Source organism: Cololabis saira, chromosome 24 (genome assembly GCF_033807715.1).
Source record: "Cololabis saira isolate AMF1-May2022 chromosome 24, fColSai1.1, whole genome shotgun sequence".
NCBI lineage: Eukaryota > Metazoa > Chordata > Actinopteri > Beloniformes > Belonidae > Cololabis > Cololabis saira.
Window position 1 is genome coordinate 26,648,496 of NC_084610.1, and position 24,316 is coordinate 26,672,811.

General features: G+C 35.1%; 1 protein-coding gene across 1 annotated transcript in view; it reads left to right on the forward strand.

Annotated features, from left to right (window-relative positions):
* Positions 1-8,941: 8,941 nt before the first annotated feature.
* Positions 8,942-24,316, forward strand: part of LOC133425373 (NLR family CARD domain-containing protein 3-like) — a 33,419-nt gene continuing 18,044 nt past the window's right edge. Inside the window, exons 1-6 of the mRNA XM_061716212.1 lie at positions 8,942-9,012; positions 15,769-15,872; positions 16,465-16,545; positions 20,822-20,959; positions 21,044-21,142; positions 24,163-24,235. Coding sequence (XP_061572196.1) covers positions 15,790-15,872; positions 16,465-16,545; positions 20,822-20,959; positions 21,044-21,142; positions 24,163-24,235 — 474 coding nt within the window. The 5' untranslated portion in view covers positions 8,942-9,012; positions 15,769-15,789. The remainder of the gene's footprint in view (positions 9,013-15,768; positions 15,873-16,464; positions 16,546-20,821; positions 20,960-21,043; positions 21,143-24,162; positions 24,236-24,316) is intronic.

Below are 24,316 nucleotides of genomic sequence, written 5' to 3' on the forward strand. Positions count from 1 at the left end.
TATAACTATTTTCTTCTCTCGAAAAAACTCACCTGCACCGCGGCTTTAGGAGAAAAAGACGCTAGAGTCGGGATGCAGCGGCTCAGAAGAGCAGTGGAAATACGTACGAGGCGGTGCTGATCTCTGCAATTTGAAGCCTTTTTAATTGTAAAAAGAATTTCACTTATCACGGGTTCTTTTTGGAACGAAACCGCTGTGAAAAACCAGAGATTATTGTAATGACAATATCTCCACGTTGCGAAACTCGCCGTCTCTTGGCTCTCCATGACCGCGGTGAAGTTAGTTTTATGTCGGATATTCAACAGACGTTCGCTCTGGGGGCATTTCTGTCCAATATCCAACGAATATCCAACGTAAAACTAACTTCACCGCGGTCTCGCCATGACCGTCATGGTTTTGAACGCACACACACATCACCACTACATTTCCTCTGGTCTCCGCGTGTGGGGAAAAAAAGCTTCACTGTATCCAGAAATAACGGAGTAACGCACCGTTTGGTAACGGTAACTGTGTTACTGAATTTAAAAAGTAATGCGTTAGAGTATTAGTTACCGCAAAAGTAACGGCGTTACTGTAACGCGTTACTAAATAATGTTAGTCCCAACACTGTACTCCAGTTTCAGGCATCAGCATCAAACGTAAATAAGTCAAGTGTAATGCAGTCCCGCTGCAAAGTGGTCCGACCATGCAAACAAAAGTTACGTTCATTTGCTTGTCACATGTCTAATACTTGAAGGAAGGAAAGGAAAACAAAACAAAATTAAAGCTGCAAGCAGCAATGAACGGGCCCTCGCACTCACGGCCACCGCCCCCCATCAGCATATCAGAAACGACACCACCCACGACTTCCTATGTCAAACCATTCAAAAGTTATAGCAGAAAAAAGGGACAACCAATCAGAAGAAGGGGCGGGGCTAATTTTCTGGTCAATTATGGTCAAAGACTCAATACGGAGTCCGATGACACCACCCACGACTCTCTATGTCAAACCATTCAAAAGTTATGGCAGAGAAAAGTATTCTAGGGGGCGCTGTTGAGCCGTTAGGCCACGCCCATTAATGCAAACCATGAAATATCAAATGTATCACCAGGCCTGGCTTGCGTGCAAAATTTGGTGACTTTTTTTTTGGAGAACTATCAAATATGGACCAATCAGATGAAGGGGGGTACGCTTTTTGGCGTCTAGCGTCGCCACGGTAACGCTTTTGAAAGAGAAAAGTAATGTGCATTGTCGCAGGATGTAGACGCACATTTTGATGTATAACACACCTGGGTGCACGTTACGGTTCGGGCCTTATTAATTGCCGAAGAAATGGCATAAATTGCGCCAAAATTACACGATTAATTCAAAATGGCCGGCATCCTGTTTGGTTTGGGCCATGGCGCCAAGAGACTTTTCTTTAAGTTGTGACATGATACAGGTGTGTACCGATTTTCGTGCATGTACGTCAAACCGTATTGTGGGGCTTGAGGCACAAAGTTTTCTAGGGGGCGCTGTTGAGCCGTTAGGCCACGCCCATTAATACAAACCATGAAATATCAAATTTTCCGCCAGACCTGGCTTGCATGCAAAATTTGCTGACTTTTTGGGCACGTTTAGGGGGAAAAATGCCCTCCTTTTGTCAGAAGAAAGAAAAAGAAATAAAGAAAGAAACTTCCTTCAGATGCAATAGGGCCTTCGCACTGCAAGTGCTCGGGCCCTAATAATGAAAATAATATTTAAACATTTTTAATATAATTTTAAACATAACTTAGTTTTAACATTTAAAACATTATTCTGTATATTTTTATGTAATAATATTCCCCCGGCCCCTCCAAAAAAATATCATACTTTTTTGGAAATGATTTGGCCGCCCACTTGCAGTACCTCCGCGGCCCACCAGGGGGCCGCGGGCCAATCACTGTTCTAAAGATTCCTGTGATTTCAGATAATCGTAGGTGAACATTTATCAATCAATCAATCAATCAATGTGTATTTATAAAGCCCTTTACGACACAGGGTGACCAAAGTGCTTTCCATTCAAATCCACATTAAAACAAAACAATTTAAAAACGACATAATGAAACCAATAAAATTAAATGTTATGTTATGTTATGAATCTTTATTTCGGCTTGTACACACTTTTTGCAGAACAAGATGAAAAGGAAAGAAAAAACAACATTTATTTAGCCGAAAAGGTGTAGCTGAAGCCATACCATTTTTTATCTTATGATCAGCTTAAATATGAGACATTAACTTTTACTCAGTGGAAACAAACCATACATAAAGAAGACAAAAATAAGTAAGACAAAATATAAAATTGTCGTTTCACATTCTAGAATGTATTTGATAATATACTTTATAATTATAGTGTTTTATATTTATTTACAGTATTTTCTTTAAACAATTTCTTAAACTTGAAGATGGAACTGCACATTTTTAGGTCGTTATTACAACTATTCCAAATTTCTCTTGCCTTAATTGATGTCCATCTCTTTTTAATATTAGTTCTTACTGTCGTCGTCTCAAACATGAGTTTCCCCTGGAATTTTAAAGTATTATATTTAATAAAGAGATTATTTGTTGGTTTATAATAGTCAGATCTATTAATTATCCTTAACACTCTTTTCTGTAATAAGAAAATAGGGTTTGTATTTGTTTTATAGGTGTTACCCCATATCTCCACAATAAGTCATGTATGGAACTATGAGTGAGTTATACATCAAAAACTGTGTCTTTGACAGAAAAAATCATTTGTTTTATTTAATATTGCTAGGGTTTTAGACATTCTTGATTTTGCTCTATTTATATGTGATTTCCAGCTAAGTTTATCATCAAAATGAAGAATATTTCACATCAATACTGTGTATTAAAAGCCAGTTTAAATAAATAGGTTTTAAGTCTGGATTTAAAAACCCCAAAGTCAGTGATGGTGCAGCTTATTCCAGAGTCTTAACATTTTAAAATCAATTCTAAAAGAAACAGGAAGCCAGTGAAGAGCAAATAAAACCGGGGTTATGTGTTCGCGACGTCGGGTATTAGTTAAAAAGCGTGCAGCGGCTAGAACAGCGGTCGGCAACCCAAAATGTTGAAAGGGCCATATTGGACCAAAAACGCAAAAAACAAATATGTCTGGAGCCGCAAAAAATGAAAAGTTTGGTATAAACCTTAGAATGAAGGCAACACATGTTGGGGGAGGATTTTTTTTTTCATTATGTACTTCGAGAAAAAAGTCGAAATGTCGTGAAAAAAGTCAAAATTTCGAGAAAAAAGTCAAAATTTCAAAATTAATGTTGAAATACAATCTTGAGAAAAAAGTCAAAATCTGGAGAAAAAAATGAAAAATATTGAGAAAAAGTCGAAATGTTGAGAAAAAGTCAAAAAATTGAGAAAAAGTCGAAATGTCGAGAAAAAAGTCAAAATTTCGAGAAAAAAGTCAGAATGTAGAGATTAAAAAGGAAAGGAAAAAGGAAGAAAGAAAAGAAAAAAAGAAGCAGAAAAAAAGAAGTAAAAAGAAAATGAAAAGGAATAAAAGAAAAAAAGAAGAAAAAAAGGAAAAAAAAGGTCATTTTTGAAAAAGCTCCAGGAGCCACTAGGGCGGCGCTAAAGAGCCGCATGCGGCTCTAGAGCCGCGGGTTGCCGACCCCTGGGCTAGAAGAAGACTTGGAGACACCAACATACAAAGCATTACAATAATCAATTCTTGAGCTTATAAAAGCATGAATGGTTTTTTCCAAGTCTGCACGATTTAAAAATTGCTTTACCTTTCTTAAAACCTGTAACTGATAAAAACTGGTCCTGACCACGTTGTCAATTTGCTTGCTTGATCAGAAAGAATTTGATCAGAAACTTCCTGGTGACGTGTTTAATTAAACAACCGATTCCAGGGAAACGCTGAAGTCAGACAAGTCAGACAAGTCAAGACTAAATGTGAACTGATTTACTGTTTGTTTTAAACCTTCGGGGGATTATAAGGTTTACAGCCCTAAAAAAACACAAAACTACACTAAAACCTGTTTCAGTTGGTGAGTTTACAACAATCCACATATCCTAGTTGGGCCCAATCCCAATACTCCCCCTACTTTCTTTCACTAGCCCTAAAAAAGAAGGGACAGATTTTAGGGCACTTGAAATCTTCCCAGGTCTGTCCCAATACTCCCCCTACTCCTACTTTCAGCACCACCACTAAAATCAGGAAGCTGAGAGCTAAAAGCTGTTTTAATTTCAGCTGTAGCGCTGTTAATATGCCACTTTGTTAAGTTTTAATATTTTTTCAGGCGTAAAAATAACCGTTAAGATCCCCAACCTGGGCTCAGTTTATCCAAATAACGCCTGTTAAGAAATTTGACCCGATGTTTTCGGAGATGAGAAGAGCCGCCGGCCCCGGGGAGCAGCAGTAGCTGTTACCATGGTAACAGCAGCAGCAGCAGCAGCACCAACAGTTACCATGGTAGCAGCAGCAGGACCAGCAGTTACCATGGTAACAGCAGCAGCAGCAGCAGCAGCTGTTACCATGGTAACAGCAGCAGCAGCAGCAGTAGCAGCAGCAGCAGCAGCTGTTACCATGGTAACAGCAGCAGCAGCAGCAGCAGCTGTTACCATGGTAACAGCAGCAGCAGCAGCAGCAGCAGCAGCATTAAGCCACGAATATGGTCGCCGTTGGTGCCTGCGTACGCGTCTGTTCGGCTCCCAGCGTACCTCGCGTACCACACGACGAGAACGCGCCATACCGGTGGTGACCAATAGGGGGCAGTAAGCAGAGCAACAGTTGGAAAAGCTACTTATATTAAGTAGCAGAAGTAGTAGCAGCAGCAGCGGTAGCAGATTAGAAAAACGAACAAGTTTACAGGACAATTTTGGATGATGTAGGAGATTATAACATCGTGTGAATGTGTGTGAATGTGTATGAATGTTGGTGGTGGTCGGAGGGGCCGTTTGGCGCGATATGGCAGCCACGCTTCTGTCAGTCTGCAGCGCAGCTGTGGCTACAAACTTAGCAGCTGTGGCTACAAACTTAGCAGCTGTGGCTACAAACGGAGCAGCTGTGGCTACAAACGTAGTAGCTGTGGCTACAAACGGAGCAGCTGTGGCTACAAACGTAGTAGCTGTGGCTACAAACTTAGCAGCTGTGGCTACAAACGGAGCAGCTGTGGCTACAAACGTAGTAGCTGTGGCTACAAACGGAGCAGCTGTGGCTACAAACGTAGCAGCTGTGGCTACAAACGTAGTAGCTGTGGCTACAAACGTAGTAGCTGTGGCTACAAACGTAGTAGCTGTGGCTACAAACGGAGCAACTGTGGCTACAAACGTAGTAGCTGTGGCTACAAACGTAGTAGCTGTGGCTACAAACGGAGCAACTGTGGCTACAAACGTAGTAGCTGTGGCTACAAACGGAGCAGCTGTGGCTACAAACGTAGTAGCTGTGGCTACAAACGGAGCAGCTGTGGCTACAAACGTAGTAGCTGTGGCTACAAACGTAGTAGCTGTGGCTACAAACGGAGCAGCTGTGGCTACAAATGTAGCAGCCGTGGCTACAAACGTAGTAGCTGTGGCTACAAACGGAGCAGCTGTGGCTACAAACGTAGTAGCTGTGGCTACAAACGGAGTAGCTGTGGCTACAAACGGAGCAGCTGTGGCTACAAACGTAGTAGCTGTGGCTACAAACGTAGTAGCTGTGGCTACAAACGGAGCAGCTGTGGCTACAAACGTAGTAGCTGTGGCTACAAACGTAGTAGCTGTGGCTACAAACGGAGCAGCTGTGGCTACAAACGGAGCAGCTGTGGCTACAAACGGAGTAGCTGTGGCTACAAACGTAGCAGCTGTGGCTACAAACAGAGCAGCTGTGGCTACAAACGTAGTAGCTGTGGCTACAAACGGAGCAGCTGTGGCTACAAACGTAGCAGCTGTGGCTACAAACGGAGCAGCTGTGGCTACAAACGTAGTAGCTGTGGCTACAAACGGAGCAGCTGTGGCTACAAACGTAGTAGCTGTGGCTACAAACGTAGCAGCTGTGGCTACAAACGGAGCAGCTGTGGCTACAAACGTAGCTACCACCACCGGGGAGAATGTGTATGAATGAATAATGATTTCTGTAAAGCTCTGGGTGCCTTGAAGGAGCTATAGAAAACCACAGCATTATTATTATTATTATTACTCTTTATTCATTTTTATTACTTATTTATTATTACTTTTTTACCCCGTTCCCTGTATGTGTGTGTGATGCTGCTGCTACGTGAGTTTCCCCATTGAGGGAGTAATAAAGGACTATTTTATCTTATCTTATTATTATTGCTTATTATCAAAAATGGATAGTCTGTCCAGACTCATTTATCCGGCATTCTCCTTACCCATCTCAACAAGAATGACGAAACAATAAATCCAGTTAATTTTAAGTTCATATGGAGAAATAGATGTCAATACATAAGAAAGATTGACATGGTAAAAAACTATGATGATGTTGAATGTGATCGATTTCAATATTATGAATGGTGTCTTGAAACTGAAATAGTTAAAATCTTTCCTTACAAATAGACATTCCATCTGGTTTATTGTTCCTAATATGATTTTCCAAAAAATGGGTGGAATAGAATAGAATACTATTATTTTGTTGAAGACAAGAATTTGGACTTTGTCCTTAATAATTTGGTGTTTTTGGGAAAGTTCTTCATTCACAAATGTAGATTTTTTTAAGACCAAACCATGTTTGACCCAGTGAAGAAATGAGCTAAAGCTCTTGAGTAAGTCCTTGAGTTAGTTAAAGAAAAGAAAGCCCTTAAACTGTTTTATTTACTTGAAAGATAGGATTTAATATAAGATGGCCCTTGTGAGTTATTTTTCATTTATTTTTTATTTTATGTTGTACAATAATTAGATTCTCAGTGTATATTTTGTAAAACTGATGTTGCTCAACCCAAGGCAAAAGTTTGTAATTCTGATATGACTTTTATGTGCTTTGTTTGTTTGTATCTATCTTTCAATTTAAAAGAAAAAACATTCTGGTGTAAAATTAAAGTGAAGTTAAAGTGAGTTATCAAAGGGGAAGTTAACCGCATGGGGAACTTTCTCCAGCTGAGAGCAGCAGTGCCAGCTGGGATCAGACCGGGAACAGCTGTTATCAGACCGGGAACAGCTGTTATCAGACCGGGAACAGCTGTTATCAGACCGGGAACAGCTGTTATCAGACCGGGAACAGCTGTTATCAGACCGGGAACAGCTGTTATCAGACCGGGAACAGCTGTTATCAGACCTGGGAACAGCGATACTAGCGGCCAGAGCCAGAACTGCAGGTCGCGTACGCGTTCAGTGTCTTTTTGAGAACGTGCACGTCGACGCGCCAAATGAACGCAGGATACGTGTGACGTCACGCGTACGCGTTCTGAACGGCGAGTATATTTGGACTCTTAGCAGCATTAGCAGCAGCAGCAGCAGCAGCAGCAGCAGCAGCAGCAGCAGCAGCAGCAGCAGCAGCAGCAGCATTAACAGCAGCAGCAGCAGCAGCAGCAGCAGCAGCAGCAGCAGCAGCAGCAGCAGCAGCAGCAGCAGCAGCAGCAGCAGCTCACGGCCGGGTCAACCTGCGCCGTCGTCCCGGGGAGAAACCTGCAGCTCTGTGGAGAATTACCTCTGGCTGAAATAAATAATTTAGGAAAATAAATGTTGGTTTAATAGATGAAATCTAACAGTTGTAGCTACGCCTGTTAAGAAATTTGCTCAGAAAATTTCGAGATTTCTGGCTCCGGAGCTGATTTATGGTTCCGCGTTAAATCGACGCAGAGCCTACGGCGTAGGGTACGGCGTACGGCGCGCGTCGACGCGTAACCTACGCCGTAGGCTCTGCGTTGGTGTAACGCGGGACCATAAAACAGCCTTTATTCTGGCGAGGTTGCAAAACGGGGAAAACGAGTGATTATGTACATTCACTGAGTGAATATTATGAAAGTAAAATATATATTTCTCGCTAGAAATGTAATTAAAACGCATTTTTATGCGGAAACGTTTAAAAACAGCCAAAATTACCTACATATAGATGTTTCTGTCTCCGACAGAAACATCTATATGAAAGAAAGAATTTGATCAGAAACTTCCTGGTGACTTGTTTAACTAAACAACCGATTCCAGGGAAACGCTGAAGTCAGACAAGTCAGACAAGTCAGACAAGTCAGACAAGTCAAGAGTAAATGTGAACTGATTTACTGTTTGTTTTTTTAAACCTTCAGGGGATTATAAGGTTTACAGCCTTTAACAACACAAAACTCAAAACTACGCTAAAACCTGTTTCTGTTGGTGATTTCACAACAATCCACATATCCTGGGGTTTTATTGAACTAAAGGAAATCTGTAGATTAGTTGTTTCTAGTCTAACAGATGTTCAGTTTTTAAGCTTTCTGGTGCCCGGATTCCTCCCAAATACTTTAATTTAAATTAACTTCACTTTATCAATCCCCAATGTGAAAGTAATCCAAAATTACTGATAAGTCTTGGATTTTTTTCTCCCTTGTTTCCTTTTTTCCCTATTTTCTTTCTTTTCTTTTCCATTTCTCATTTTCATCAAGTGTACAACTTTTCCTCCAAGATAAGATAAGATAGTCCTTTATTACTCCCTCAATGGGGAAACTCACGTGTTAGCAGCAGTACACTTAACGTACACACACACACGCACACACACACACAAAAGAATATATATATATATATATATATAAATAAATAAATAAATAAATAATATATATATGTATATATATATATATATATATATATATATATATATATATATATATATATATATATATATATATATATATATATATAAAAATAAATAAATAAAAAATATATATATAGATATATATATATATATTCTCTTTTATTATTATTATTATTTTAATCTGCCCGTCCGCCCCGCTGCTCCGGGGTCACCGCGGGGTCAGTGACGTCACTGATACGGCGGGGTCACGGGGAGGTCAGTGACGTCACCAGGGTCTCCTCCTCCGAGGTTTTTCTTCATTCTGGAAGTTTCCGCTGAGACTTCTCTCTCTCCAAAGGTAAGCTGCTTTAAGACTCCTGGGGTAGAAAGTTTTATAAAGTTTCCTCTCAGGATTAAACCACGTGGATCCTCCTCCCCCTGCTAAACGTTTACAACGTGTTTTAAACCCAGATAAACGATTCTTCTGGGTCCGCCAGCTTGTTTATGACCAGAACTAGAACCGGTTCAGACCGGTCAACTCTCCCGTTCTAGCCGGGAAACTGCTGTACTTCACCTTCTTTACCGTGTTAGTATTTTACCGTAAAAGTCCCGTTTTATAATATTATAATCTTTAAACTGCATTTCTGTTCCTCCTCATCTCGCGAGAACTGCTGCTCGCTGTAGCCGGGGTAGCAGCTCTCGCGAGATTGGTGGCGACGACGGGAACAAATCTGATGGATGATTGTGGAAACTTATTAAATTATGATAGATTGTTGTATTTTTTTTAGATACAAAAATACAATAATAAATTCTTAATAACTAATTTTACTTTGGTGTGTTTCTCTTCACCTTTTGAAAAGGAAACGTATGTTTTAACATTATACAACTAGTTTTTTAATTAAGATGAGAACCCGTTAGCTCTCCTTTCCACCTCCACCTAAGGCTAAATAAGTTCATTTTAAAATAATGAATGAGGTTTATCCATGTAAGGATTTTTACATAAAAGGTAGTAGTAGTAGAATTTATTAAAGGATTTGCCCCTTGAGATGTAACATCTCATTTTCAAGGGGGGTCCCATAAAACATACATTACAATAAATCACATTACAGTCTAGACATACATGACATAAAACACACACATAAGTCTAGTTACAAAGTAGACTAACTGAATAACCGAAACAATGAGATAAATCTAACATAACAGAGAAAAAAAATCAATAAATAAAATACATAAATAGAAAAAAGGACAAAAAATACATGAACAAATTAAAAACATAGGCAATGTTTAAGATGAGAGTATAATGACAACTTAAAATAATGAAAAGAGGTAATAGAACGCAAAAAGAGGGGAAGATTATTCCAATCTGATGGAGCTTTAAAATAAAATGATCTTTTACCAACCTCTTTTGAAATTTTAGGAACAAAGAAAAAAGGAAAAGTTATATAGAATCATGAGTTCTTTTAAATATTGAGGACGGTGAAAATAAACACATTTAAAAAGGAAGTGAAGCCGGTGAAACTGCATAAAACAATGATGTTCTGAAAGGACAACGTAACACAAATCTACATAATGAATTAAATAAAACAGTCAGAGGTTTAAGATGGGAATCTGGAGTATTTTGATAAACAATATCTGCATTAGGGATGGGCGGTATGGACTAAAAAATGTATCACGATAATTTCTGGCATTTATCCCGATAACGATAAAAATGACGATAAAAGAAATACCAATTCAACTCCATCTTTGTAAATATAAATCTATCACCACATTCAGTCTTTGGAGCCAAATCACTGCTCTAAAAGATACTAAATACTAAACTACACCAATTAAATGAGTTCCACCTGAACTGCAAAACTGGAATGACTCAGATCCTCCATGTTTGTTACACAAACACGTATCAACGGGAATTTATCCTTCTTTCTTTCTTTCTTTCTTTCTTTCTTTCTTTCTTTCTTTCTTTCTTTCTTTCTTTCGAACTTTCTTTCTTTCTTTCTTTCTTTCTTTCGAACTTTCTTTCTTTCTTTCTTTCTTTCGAACTTTCTTTCTTTCGAACTTTCTTTCGAACTTTCTTTCTTTCGAACTTTCTTTCGAACTTTCTTTCTTTCGAACTATCTTTCTTTCTCTCTTTCTTTCGAACTTTTGAACTTTCTTTCTTTCTTTCTTTCTTTCTTTCTTTCTTTCTTTCTTTCTTTCTTTCTTTCTTTCTTTCTTTCTTTCTTTCTTTCTTTCTTTCGAACTTTCTTTCGAACTTTCTTTCGAACTTTCTTTCTTTCTTTCTTTCGAACTTTCTTTCGAACTTTCTTTCGAACTTTTGAACTTTCTTTCTTTCTTTCTTTCTTTCTTTCTTTCTTTCTTTCTTTCGAACTTTCGAACTTTCGAACTTTCTTTCGAACTTTTGAACTTTCTTTCTTTCTTTCGAACTTTCTTTCGAACTTTCTTTCGAACTTTTGAACTTTCTTTCTTTCTTTCTTTCGAACTTTCTTTCTTTCTTGCGAACTTTCTTTCTTTCTTTCTTTCTTTCTTTCTTTCTTTCTTTCTTTCTTTCTTTCTTTCTTTCTTTCTTTCTTTCTTTCTTTCTTTCTTTCTTTCTTTCTTTCTTTCTTTTGACGGTTTATCGTGAACGGTAAAATATCGCCCATTCCTAATCTGCATAATCAACAAGTGGTAGAATGAGTTGAGAAATGAACCTTTTTCTGACAGGAAGTGTGAAACAGTTGATTGAACGGTAAAGTGAAGCTTTTTTAACAGTATAATAAATGTGAGGTTTAAAGGCTAAAGTTCCAGGTCAATCCAAAGTCCAAGATATTTGAATGTGTCGACTTTATCAACAAGAAATAAATATGTAAATCAGATGAACGGGATCGGAGGTGACGTGTAGTGAAAACCATGCAAGGGTTAGTTTAGATTTGAATAATTGTACTTTCTGTAACGCAGATATCAAAACGTTAGAGCATCTTTTTTACTCTTGTTTCTAACCAGGACCTTTTTGTGAAGCTTTAATACTGGATAATATAATGATCAAACCATTCCTATTCTTACATTTGAAAGCATTAAAGTTGGTTTACAAGTGGAGGACAAAAAAATAGACTTTGGAATTAATAATTTAATTATATTGGCTAAATTTTTTATTCATAAATGTCACTTTTTGAAAATTAATCCAATGTTTATTGCATATCTAAACGAAATAATTCAGTACAAAAAATATTTAAAATCTTGCATGATTCAAAAAGCCCAGCGTCTTCAGAAGAATCTTTGTTCCCTAATTCCTGACTGATTATTTTTTATTTATTTATTTTTTTTATTTTTTTATTATTATTTATTTGTCTATCTATTTATTTATTTTTTTATTTTTTTGTTTGTTTTTTTATTCCTTTTCTTTCTTTTTCACTGTGTATCTTCTTTGTTTTGTTTTACTCAGTGTTCTTTGATGAAAATGTTCTTTTGGAAAGTATAATGTGTCTTGTTTTTTGTAAAATCAATGAGAAAATAAAGAAAAAACATATTAAATGATGAAGAATTCCAGGTTAAACATACTTTCAAACCTTCCAAATCAGACTTTACTAAATTACATAAAGCACTCCCTAAATAATTAATATTTCTGATCCAAAATATAATGTCTAATCAACCTAAACACTGTTAATTCAAGGGATTTTAATCTCAGACTAAAAATGTGATAATCATTTTATTAGAAACTTATCTTATTGAAAACATTCCCTGAAATCAAAACACAAAAGGACATTCTACACAAATTTGATAAAAAATTCCACTACTAAATTAAGAACAATGTATCTAATTCCCCCCAAAGTGAAATAAATTATGAACAAGATATTTCCTTCCAAAGAACGACTCACATCACGTTTTAGTTTTGATGATAATATTTGTTAATTCTGTGAAAATGACCTTATATTTTTCTCAGGTGTTACTTTGTTCTGGCTTCACAAATGGATAAAGCGAAGGATTTTATTCTTCCCAACTTCTATTTCTAGAGATAATAACATAATAACATTTGGCATGTTTTTACGAAACAAAAGTGATGAACTCTTGTAACATAATCTTCTGTTTAGCCAAATTCTTTATTCATAACATAGATATTTGAAGTCACCCCCCAAATTTGTTTTTTTTTTTATGAATTTGGATTATATTTAAAATCTTTAAAACTAATAACTGAAACAAAAGCACAAAAAATGTTGAGACATTTTCCCACTGATTTAGAAGACTGATATCCTTGTATGATGGACCTTGTTGTATTATTTTACTGTATTTAATGTATTTATTATTGTTTGTACCTTATTTTCATATTATATTACTGTAATTGTAATGGGACATTCAATCTCTACACACTTTATTGTGTGAGTTGGATGAATGTAACGAGAGGGAAGACATTTCTGCCCAAAAAGAGAAGAATTTGTGTAAATATCTTTAAAAATGGGATTAAATTTAATTTGTTTCCTAAAGAAGAGTGGGATGGGGAACAGTTAGAGTTCTGAAAGATTTGTAATTAAGATTTTAGTGTTTCTCACTGAGGAAGAACGATGTCCACCAGGCGGCGCCAGAGACACATGAGTGGAAATTACTAATTAAAATAAAATGCACATGTTTCACTTGAAGACAATCAATGTCTATATGAACTGAAAATATTTAAAATAAATAAATGTGCTTTAATTCCCTTTAGTGTTTTCATCTAGGCTTTATTATAGGAATTACATCCATAGGAATTACAGCATTTCAGTGTCAACAAAGGTAGAACAGTCAGATTCTGATCATAATTGTAGATTTTAAGTGGTTGACAGGTAGATATTTTAGATTTGTTGTAAACCTGTCTTAAAATGTTTACTCGGTTGGGCTGGTGGGACAGCGGCGGGAAATGTCCCTTATTTTTAAATCCAGAACTTGACAGGTCTGAACCGGTTCCATGATGATATTTACACCAATATATTTATGTATTTAATAATAATTAAATACGTTTTAGATGTATCTATTCAAGAGATGTTTCTTTACTAACAATTTGATTTGATTTATTTTATTTTATTTTTGTACATGTAAAAAAGAAACAACACTTCATGAGAAGTTTAAGAAAACAACAACAAAACAAAGAATTTCATCCTTTAAAACTTGCTATCTTAATTTACATGTGCCAAAAAAGGAGTAGGAAGTAAAGTAGTGATGCACCCAAATGAAAATTTGTGGCCGAAACCGAAAATAATAATAAACACTTGGCCGAATACCGAACATTGTTCTTCGCCGTTTTTCATTTATTTTGCCAATTTTTTCACCATTGCATAAATCAAATACATTTGATTTAGGCTTTTCAAAGAAAAAAATCTTTTACAAAATTACAAGGTAGAAAATATTTATTGAACTTAAAAAAACTGAACATTTTTTAATTTCACAGCATTATGTAGTTTTGGTTCCACCTCCTGGTGAATGTTAGGTAAAATTCTTATGTGGTTACTTTTGGACTTTTTTCACAATATTTTGACTTTTTTCTCGACATTTCAACTTTTTTCTCGATATTTTGACTTTTTTCTCGACATTTTGACTTTTTTTCTGAAGATTTCGACTTTTTTCACAAAATTCTGACATTTTTTCTCGACATTTCGACTTTTTTCACAAAATTTTGACTTTTATCCTTAACATTTCGACTTTTTTCACCATTGCATAAATCAAATAAATTTGATTTAGGCATGCTTTTAAAAGAAAAAAAATATTTTACAAAATTACAAGGTAGAAAATATTTATTGAACATAAAAAAACTGAACATTTTTTAAATTCCCAGCATTATGTTGTTTTGGTTCCAGCTCCTGGTGAATGTTGGTAAAATTCTTATGTGGTTAGTTTTTGACTTTTTTCACAATATTTTGACTTTTTTCTCAACATTTCAACTTTTTTCTCGACATTTCGACTTTTTTCACAAAATTTTGACTTTTTTTCCTCGATATTTTGACTTTTTTCTCGACATTTTGACTTTTTTTCTCGACATTTTGACTTTTTTTCTGAAGATTTCGACTTTTTTCACAAAATTCTGACATTTTTTCTCGACATTTCGACTTTTTTCACAAAATTTTGACTTTTTTCCTTAACATTTCGACTTTTTTCAGCATTGCATAAATCAAATAAATTTGATTTAGGCTTTTAAAAGAAAAAAATCTTTTACAAAATTACAAGGTAGAAAATATTTATTGAACATAAAAAACTGAACATGTTTTAATTTCCAGCATTATGTTGTTTTGGTTCCACCTCCTGGTGAATGTTGGTAAAATTCTTATGTGGTTACTTTTTGGTTGGCGAACAATTTATATTTGTGATGCAACCGTTACGGGAGCGGCCAGTCTATTTCCTTATTTTACAACGCCGTTATTAATTGTTCGTCTTTTTTTCCACTTATTCCACGAACACCGAAAGTGTTTTTTTGCCATTTTCGGCCGAACAATTTCGGTTACCGAACAATCGGTGCATCACTAATAGGAAGAAGTGTAAACTTATTTAGTCCCCATTCACTGATCATTTAACCTGTATTTATAAATATTCACACACTGAACTCAAACTGCTAAATAACAGTATTATTATTATTATTATTATTATTATTATTATTATTATTATTGTAATTATTATTATTATTATTATTAATATTATTATAATTATTATCATTATTATTATTATTGTTATCATTATTATTATTATTAATAATAATACTATAATTATTATAATAATAATAATTATTATTATTATTGTTATAATTTTTATTATTATTATTATAATTGTTATTATTATTATTATTATTATTATTATTATTATATACTGTAATTATACTCACACACATACTTATACATGCATAAACATAGTTGAATATTTCTATATATATTTGTACACACATGCCCATATCAATATTTATATAAATATAATTTTTTATAATTTGAATTCTTTTATGTTAATAGTTTGCTTAAAGTGTTTGGGAAGTGTGTTCCATGCAGACGTAGCTCTGTACATACCGTTCTTTTACTATAGTTTGTCTTTATTTTTGGCAGTAAAAGTTACTCTGAGAAACAGAAACCTCCTCTGAAACAGGAATCAGTGGAGGAGAAACACTACTGATGTGTTTCTTCTTCTCCTGCAGGTAGAAAGGTGTGTGCTCAGCATGGACCAGAGCAGAGACGGAGACGGGGGAGTCCGTCCCTCCGTCTCCCCTCTGTGTGGGGAGCAGGACAGAGAAGCTCACAGGTGAGTTAGACCCCAGGGTTGGGTTGCAAATGCTGGATTAGTTTCCCCTGACGTAGCGGACGTCCCCTCAGCAGAACGGTAGGGTGGGAGTTCTGCTACGTAGCAGCTGCACATGCAGCAGCAGTACTGGAGTTGAGGGGGGATGAAATAAAAACGGTCCAAATCATCCCCCCTGAAATAAAAACGGTCCAAATCATCCCCCTGAAATAAAAACGGTCCAAATCATCCCCCCTGAAATAAAAACGGTCCAAATCATCCCCCTGAAATAAAAACGGTCCAAATCATCCCCCTGAAATAAAAACGGTTCAAATCATCCCCCCTGAAATAAAAATGGTCCAAATCATCCCCCCTGAAATAAAAACTTTCTACTAATTTTAAGTGAAAATCTACTTGAAACAGGTGAAAATTGTTGTTTTTTCCAGTGATGATTCTTGTTTTAAGTGTAATGAGATTTTTTTACTAAAAGGAGACATTTTAACTAGAAATAAGACAAATATTCTTGTTAAGATTTTGAGATTGTATATGTGTGTGTGTGTATGTGTATATATATATATATATATATATATATATTATTGCAATGTTCTGTCTCCAGGCGTCTCTCGTCTCCTGGGTGTCAGTCTGAGGTCAGTAATCGCTCCATGGAGCCACCGCTGAGGTTCCAGTCAGAAACACGGTGAGTTCACGACACCATGGAGAAATATAAAACACAAAAGTTACACACCACCAGTGTTGTGCTGGTTACTGGAAAATAATAACTAGTTACCGTTAGTGTTGTCCTGATTACGGCATGTTCAAAACATCGGTATCAGCCAAAAAAGTATCAGGACAAACCTAGTTATTAAAGTTTTTAATATATATTAAATTGTTTTATATATCGTTGCATTTAACGCCACTTCAGGCCGACAAAGTAAGTGAAACTAACACGGTTTAATGTTTGAATAGTGAAATGTTCTATCTGTTCATGTTCATTAAGCTGCTGCTATTCATTCATTCATTCATTCAGAATGTTGCACTAAGGTTAAGACAAAAGTATTTTAATTTTATTGTGTTAGTGAGTTTGACTGGATTTCATTCAACGACCTCTTTTGAAGTTACATTTATTTATTTTTGTTATTGCACTATTCTACACTTTTTGATTTATACAACATTATTACAACATTACATTACAACATTATTAGTACAAGTATTAGGGCCAAACTAAGACAAAAACAAAATGGAAATTACGAGAATAAAGTAATAATAATACGAGAATAAAGTCGTAAAATTATGACAATAAAGTCGTAGAATTACGAGAATAAAGTTGTAATATTAAATATATTATAAATATATAAATATAACTTCACAAGATGCTCAATATTCCTCATTTTTAAACAGGGAGAAGATGCTCTTCCTGTTAGAGTTCTCATAAATTATATTCTTGTAATGTTACGACTTTATTCTCGTAACGTTACGACTTTATTCTCGTAACGTTACGACTTTATTCTCGTAACGTTACGACTTTATTCTCGTAACGTTACGACTTTATTCTCGTAACGTTACGACTTTATTCTCGTAACGTTACGACTTTATTCTCGTAACGTTACGACTTTATTCTCGTAACGTTACGACTTTATTCTCGTAACGTTACGACTTTATTCTCGTAACGTTACGACTTTATTCTCGTAACGTTACGACTTTATTCTCGTAACGTTACGACTTTATTCTCGTAACGTTACGACTTTATTCTCGTAACGTTACGACTTTATTCTCGTAACGTTACGACTTTATTCTCGTAACTTTACGACTTTATTCTCGTAATTTTACGACTTTATTCTCGTTTATGTTACGACTTTATTCTCGTTTATTTTACGACTTTATTCTCGTTTATTTTACGACTTTATTCTCGTTTATGTTACGACTTTATTCTCGTAACGTTACGACTTTATTCTCGTTTATGTTACGACTTTATTCTCGTAACGTTACGACTTTATTCTCGTAACGTTACGACTTTATTTTCGTAACGTTACGACTTTATTCTCGTAACGTTACGACTTTATTCTCGTAACGTTACGACTTTATTTTCGTAATGTTACGACTTTATTTTTTGTAATGTTACGACTTTATTTTTTGTAATGTTACGACTTTATTTTCGTAATGTTACGACTTTATTCTCGTAACGTTACGACTTTATTTTCGTAACGTTACGACTTTATTTTCGTAATGTTACGACTTTATTCTCGTAACGTTACGACTTTATTCTCGTAACGTTACGACTTTATTCTCGTAATGTTACGACTTTATTCTCGTAATGTTACGACTTTATTCTCGTAATGTTACGACTTTATTCTCGTAACGTTACGACTTTATTCTCGTAATGTTACGACTTTATTCTCGTAATGTTACAACTTTTTTGTCTTAGTTTGGCCCTAATACTCCATCGTGGTTTTAGTTTTCAATTTCATGTTTTTACATTTTGTGGCTCCAGAGCTGATAAGCTTTGTTGAAATAAATGTCCATGTTGTTTCCAATGGATAAGAAAAGAAACTTGGGATCATTTAGTTTTAGTCCTCTTTTTTTTTTTTTTTAATTCATTACCAAAATGTATCTGATCAGGAAAAAGTATCAGAAATGTATCAGGAGCCAAAAAAAGTGATCGGATCGGGGAAAATGGGGACCGGCAGAAACTCAAACTCAAGTGATCGGGAACTAAAAAATCCTGATCGGGACAAACCCTAGCGGCAAGACACAATTAAACAGTAAATAACAAATAAAATGAAATAAAATGATAAGTTAAGGCCTGTAAAGATGCAATAATCCAACCTACTGAAAATGAATGCATGAATAAGTTTTTCCATGTCTTGTTTAGACAGAATCCCCTTAATTCTAGCAATGTTTTTCAGGTGGTAATAGGCAGATTTAGTGATAAACTTTAGATGGCTGTTGAAGTTCAGGTCAATAATTACACCCAGATTTCTGATTGATTTGTTGTTGTTGTTGTTGTTGTTTATTAAGATCCCCATTAGCTGTCACCCATGGTAACAGCTAGTCTTCCTGGGGTCTACACATAAAATACATATAAATGTAACATATATAAAATTTGTACATTACTGCGTGAATAGAGCTAAACTGAATGAGCTTGGACTACTAAGCACTCCAAAATCCCGACCCACCCATCCACCTCCCACCACACAACCCCATCCTACTCCGTACATGCACAAAACAATGAAAATAAAATCAAAATAAAACAATGTCAGATGTTACAAGAACACTGTTCTAAAAATCATCACTAGGTACAATTAAAGATAACACACAATCAAAGCTTGGTTTAGACTATACATGTTTAGAAGTCAAGACAGATTGAAATTAAACATGGTATCCATGAGATCAAAACAAAATGAGAATTCTACATGTTATGAAATCAAAAACCCTAGTAAAAACCTAACTGACTGCTAATTGTTTACTTTAATGGTATTCAGCCAACATACTTTTTTTAAGATGTTTTTTAAAAACCATTACAGAAGTAGTGTGTCTTAAGCAATCCGGCAACTTATTCCATAAAGAAATAGAATGATATAGAACAGTTTTTTGCATAGAGCATGATCTTGCAGCTGGTAGTACAAAAATACCCATGGTTACCTGCCTTGTGTAATGATCATGAACTTCATCAGCGTGGCACATCTTAGAATATAAACATCGGGGCTTAGATGTAATACACATTTTACGAAAGAAAATGAGCTGATTGGATGACAGCCTGTCTTCTACTTTCAACCAGTTGAGCTTGTTGTGCATTTTATTAACATTGGCTCTGAACGGACAGCCAAGGACCATACGTGCAGATCTGTTTTGCACAAGCTGAAGTTTATGAATATCTTTCTTAGCAGCGCATGACCAGACCATAGAGCAATAGTCCAGGTGAGATAGTACCAAAGAGTTAGTAATCTGCCTCATAGAATGAACATTCAAAAAGTGGGAACAGCGCTTGATCACAGACACGGCTCTGCCCATTTTAACCAGTTATCAATATGTGTGGTCCAAGCCAGTTTTTGATCTAGTGTTAGGCCCAAAAGTTTTACGTTGTTGACTTGTTCTAGTGCAATACCTCTCAATGAGAGAGATAATTGTAACTTTTTGCTCAAAGAGTGACTAGAACCAAAGACTATGCATTTAGTTTTAAGTACATTTAAAACTAACTTGTTTTTATCTACCCATTCAGACACCAAATCAAGATTACACTGCAAAGCACTGTTAAGTTCTGCAATATTATCATTGTCTGTGTATAGAGTGGAGTCATCAGCATATATGGTCATGGCTGCCCTGTCCAGAACCAAAGGCATGTCATTGATAAAAACAGAAAAGAAGAGAGGCTGTAGCTGTCAATGACATGGAGCCGAGGTGAGGCTGATCTTTCCCCTTTAGTTTTTAGGCCCAAAAATGATTACTGTCTTTTCTGCATTTACACTGCAAAAACTCAAAATCTTACCGGGAATATTTGTCTTATTTTTTAGTTAAAATGTCTAATTTCTAGTCAAAAAATCTCATTACACCTAAAACAAGAGTCATTACCAGAAAAATAACTTGTTTTTTGACAATTTTCACCTGTTTCAAGTAAATTTTCACTTAAAATAAGTAGAAAAATCTGCCAGTGGAACAAGATTTTTTTGCTTGTAATGAGAAGATGTTGTTTTTTCCAGTGATGACTCTAGTTTTAAGTGGAATCAGTTTTTTTTTACTAAAAATGAGACATTTTAACTAGAAATAAGACAAAAATTCTTGTTAAGATTTAGAGTTTCTGCATTTAGCTGGAGAAATTCTGTCTCATCCATCATTGATTTGGTGAATACAGTTACCAGTGAGATCAGGGGACTGTAGTCACGTGGTGACACTGAAATATAGAGCTGTGTGTCATCGGCATAAGTACGGTGGGAAATGTTGTGATGTTTGTACATGAATTCTGTTGTGTTTTAAATCAGGATTCCTCAGGAAACAGCTGAACCTGGACCAGAACCTGGACCAGAACCTGGACCAGAACTCTGTCTGTCCTGTAAAAGTGACCAGTCCAAGGAATATGTTATTAACTTCAAGGACGGACCTGCGTCTGCTGCAACAAGGTATGTAAACTCAGTGATTCATGTTTAATGGTTTTATAACATCAATATGTGTGTTTTTTTATTAAATAAAAGTGTTTCTCTCAGGTCTCTGAACGCACCAGAACTCAGCTGTCTGTCCTGTAAAAGTGACCAGTCCAAGGAATATGTTATTAACTTCAGGGACGGACAGGCGTCTGCAGAACGGTGAGTTGTATCTCCTGAGCAGAGGTTTGACGGGATCAGCGGTTCGGATGATAACGTGAAACTGTAACTGAGCAGGGAAGTTTCCACGTGGACAGGCCGAAAGTCGAAATTTTGAGAAAAAAGTCGAAATGTCGAAAAAGTTGAAATGTCGAAATTTCGAGAAAAAAGTTGAAATTTCGAGAAAAGTCGAAATGTCAAGATTAATGTTGAAGTACAATCTTGAGAAAAAAGTCGAAAAATCAAGAAAAAAGTCGAAATGTCAAGAAAAAAGTCAAAATTTCAAGAAAAAAGTCAAAATGTCAAGAAAAAAGTCAAAATTTCAAGAAAAAATTAAAAATGTTGAGGAAAAAAGTCAAAATGTTGAGGAAAAAAGTCGAAAATTTGAGAAAAAATTTGAAATTTCGAGATTAATGTTGAAGTAGAATCTTGAGAAAAAAGTAGAAATTTTGAGAAAAAAGTCAAAATGTTGAGAAAAAAGTCAAAATTTCAAGAAAAAAGTGAAAATGTTGAGGAAAAAAAAGTCAAAATGTCGAGAAAAAAGTAGAAATTTCGAGATTAATGTTGAAGTAGAATCTTGAGAAAAAAGTAGAAATTTTGAGAAAAAAGTCAAAATATCAAGAAAAAAGTCAAAATTTCAAGAAAAAAGTGAAAATGTTGAGAAAAAAGTGAAAATGTCAAGAAAAAAAGTCAACATTTCAAGAAAAAAGTGAAAATGTTGAGAAAAAAGTGAAAATGTCAAGAAAAAAGTCAACATTTCAAGAAAAAAGTGAAAATGTTGAGAAAAAAGTCAAAATGTCGAGAAAAAAGGCAAAATGTCGAGATTAAAAAGGAAAGGAAAAAAGAAAAAAGGAGAAAAAGAAGACAGATGTTCAGTGAGGTTTCCGCGTGGACAGGCCGAAAGTCGAAATGTCGAGAAAAAAGTCGAAATGTCGAGAAAAAAGTAGAAATTTCGAGATTAATGTTGAAGTAGAATCTTGAGAAAAAAGTAGAAATTTTGAGAAAAAAGTCGAAATGTCGAGAAAAAGTCAAAATTTCAAGAAAAAAGTCAAAATGTTGAGGAAAAAAGTCAAAATGTCAAGAAAAAAGGCGAAATGTCGAGATTAAAAAGGAAAGGAAAAAAGAGAAAAAAGGAGAAAAAGAAGAGAGAAGAAGTGAAGTTTCCGCGTGGACAGGTCGAATGTCGAAATGTCGAGAAAAAAGTTGAAATGTCGAGAAAAAAGTTGAAATTTCAAGTAAAGTCGAAATGTCAAGATTAATGTTGAAGTACAATCTTGAGAAAAAAGTCGAAATTTTGAGAAAAAAGTTGAAATTTTGAACGTAGAAATTTTGAGAAAAAAGTCAAAATTTCAAGAAAAAAGTCGAAATTTTGAACGTAGAAATTTTGAGAAAAAAGTCAAAATTTCAAGAAAAAAGTCGAAATTTTGAACGTAGAAATTTTGAGAAAAAAGTCAAAATTTCAAGAAAAAAGTCGAAATTTTGAGAAAAAAGTCAAAATGTCGAGAAAAAAGGCGAAATGTCGAGATTAAAAAGGAAAGGAAAAAAGAGAAAAATGGAGAAAAAGAAGAGAGAAGAAGTGAAGTTTCCGCGTGGACAGGTCGAATGTCGAAATGTCGAGAAAAAAGTTGAAATGTCGAGAAAAAAGTTGAAATTTCAAGTAAAGTCGAAATGTCAAGATTAATGTTGAAGTACAATCTTGAGAAAAAAGTCGAAATTTTGAGAAAAAAGTTGAAATTTTGAACGTAGAAATTTTGAGAAAAAAGTCAAAATTTCAAGAAAAAAGTCGAAATTTTGAACGTAGAAATTTTGAGAAAAAAGTCAAAATTTCAAGAAAAAAGTCGAAATTTTGAACGTAGAAATTTTGAGAAAAAAGTCAAAATGTCGAGAAAAAAGGCGAAATGTCGAGATTAAAAAGGAAAGGAAAAAAGAGAAAAATGGAGAAAAAGAAGAGAGAAGAAGTGAAGTTTCCGCGTGGACAGGTCGAATGTCGAAATGTCAAGAAAAAAGTTGAAATGTCGAGAAAAAAGTTGAAATTTCAAGTAAAGTCGAAATGTCAAGATTAATGTTGAAGTACAATCTTGAGAAAAAAGTCGAAATTTTGAGAAAAAAGTTGAAATTTTGAACGTAGAAATTTTGAGAAAAAAGTCAAAATTTCAAGAAAAAAGTCGAAATTTTGAACGTAGAAATTTTGAGAAAAAAGTCAAAATTTCAAGAAAAAAGTCGAAATTTTGAACGTAGAAATTTTGAGAAAAAAGTCAAAATGTCGAGAAAAAAGGCGAAATGTCGAGATTAAAAAGGAAAGGAAAAAAGAGAAAAATGGAGAAAAAGAAGAGAGAAGAAGTGAAGTTTCCGCGTGGACAGGTCGAATGTCGAAATGTCAAGAAAAAAGTTGAAATGTCGAGAAAAAAGTTGAAATTTCAAGTAAAGTCGAAATGTCAAGATTAATGTTGAAGTACAATCTTGAGGAAAAAGTCGAAATTTTGAGAAAAAAGTTGAAATGTCGAGAAAAAGTCAAAATTTCAAGAAAAAAGTCAAAATGTTGAGGAAAAAAGTCAAAATTTTGAGCGAAAAAGTCAAAATTTTGAGTAAAAAAGTCAAAATTTTGAATGTAGAAATTTCAAGAAAAAAGTCGAAATTTCAAGAAAAAAGTCGAAATTTTGAGGAAAAAAGTCTTAATGTCGAGAAAAAAGGCGAATTGTCGAGATTAAAAAGGAAAAGGAAAAAAGAGAAAAAAGGAGAAAAAGAAGACAGATGTGACGTGAAGTTTCCGTGTGGACAGGTCGAAATGTCGAGAAAAAAGTTGAAATGTCGAGAAAAAAGTTGAAATGTCGAGAAAAAAGTTGAAATTTCAAGAAAAGTCAAAATGTCAAGATTAATGTTGAAGTACAATCTTGAGAAAAAAGTCAAAATTTTGAGGAAAAAAGTCAAAATGTTGAGAAAAAAGTCAAAATTTTGAGAAAAAGGTCAAAATGAAGTTTCAGCGTGGACGGATGTGATGCTGATTCTCCATGGTTCCTCCTCAGACCGGACCAGCAGATCTCAGGATCTCCCAGAATTCAGTCTGTTCATCAGCTGGACCTGGACTCCATATTTACGGTCTGTACCTGGAACTGCTACATCTGTTCTGTTCTCAGTCTCACAGACTACGTTTACATGCAGTCAACATTCAGGTTATTG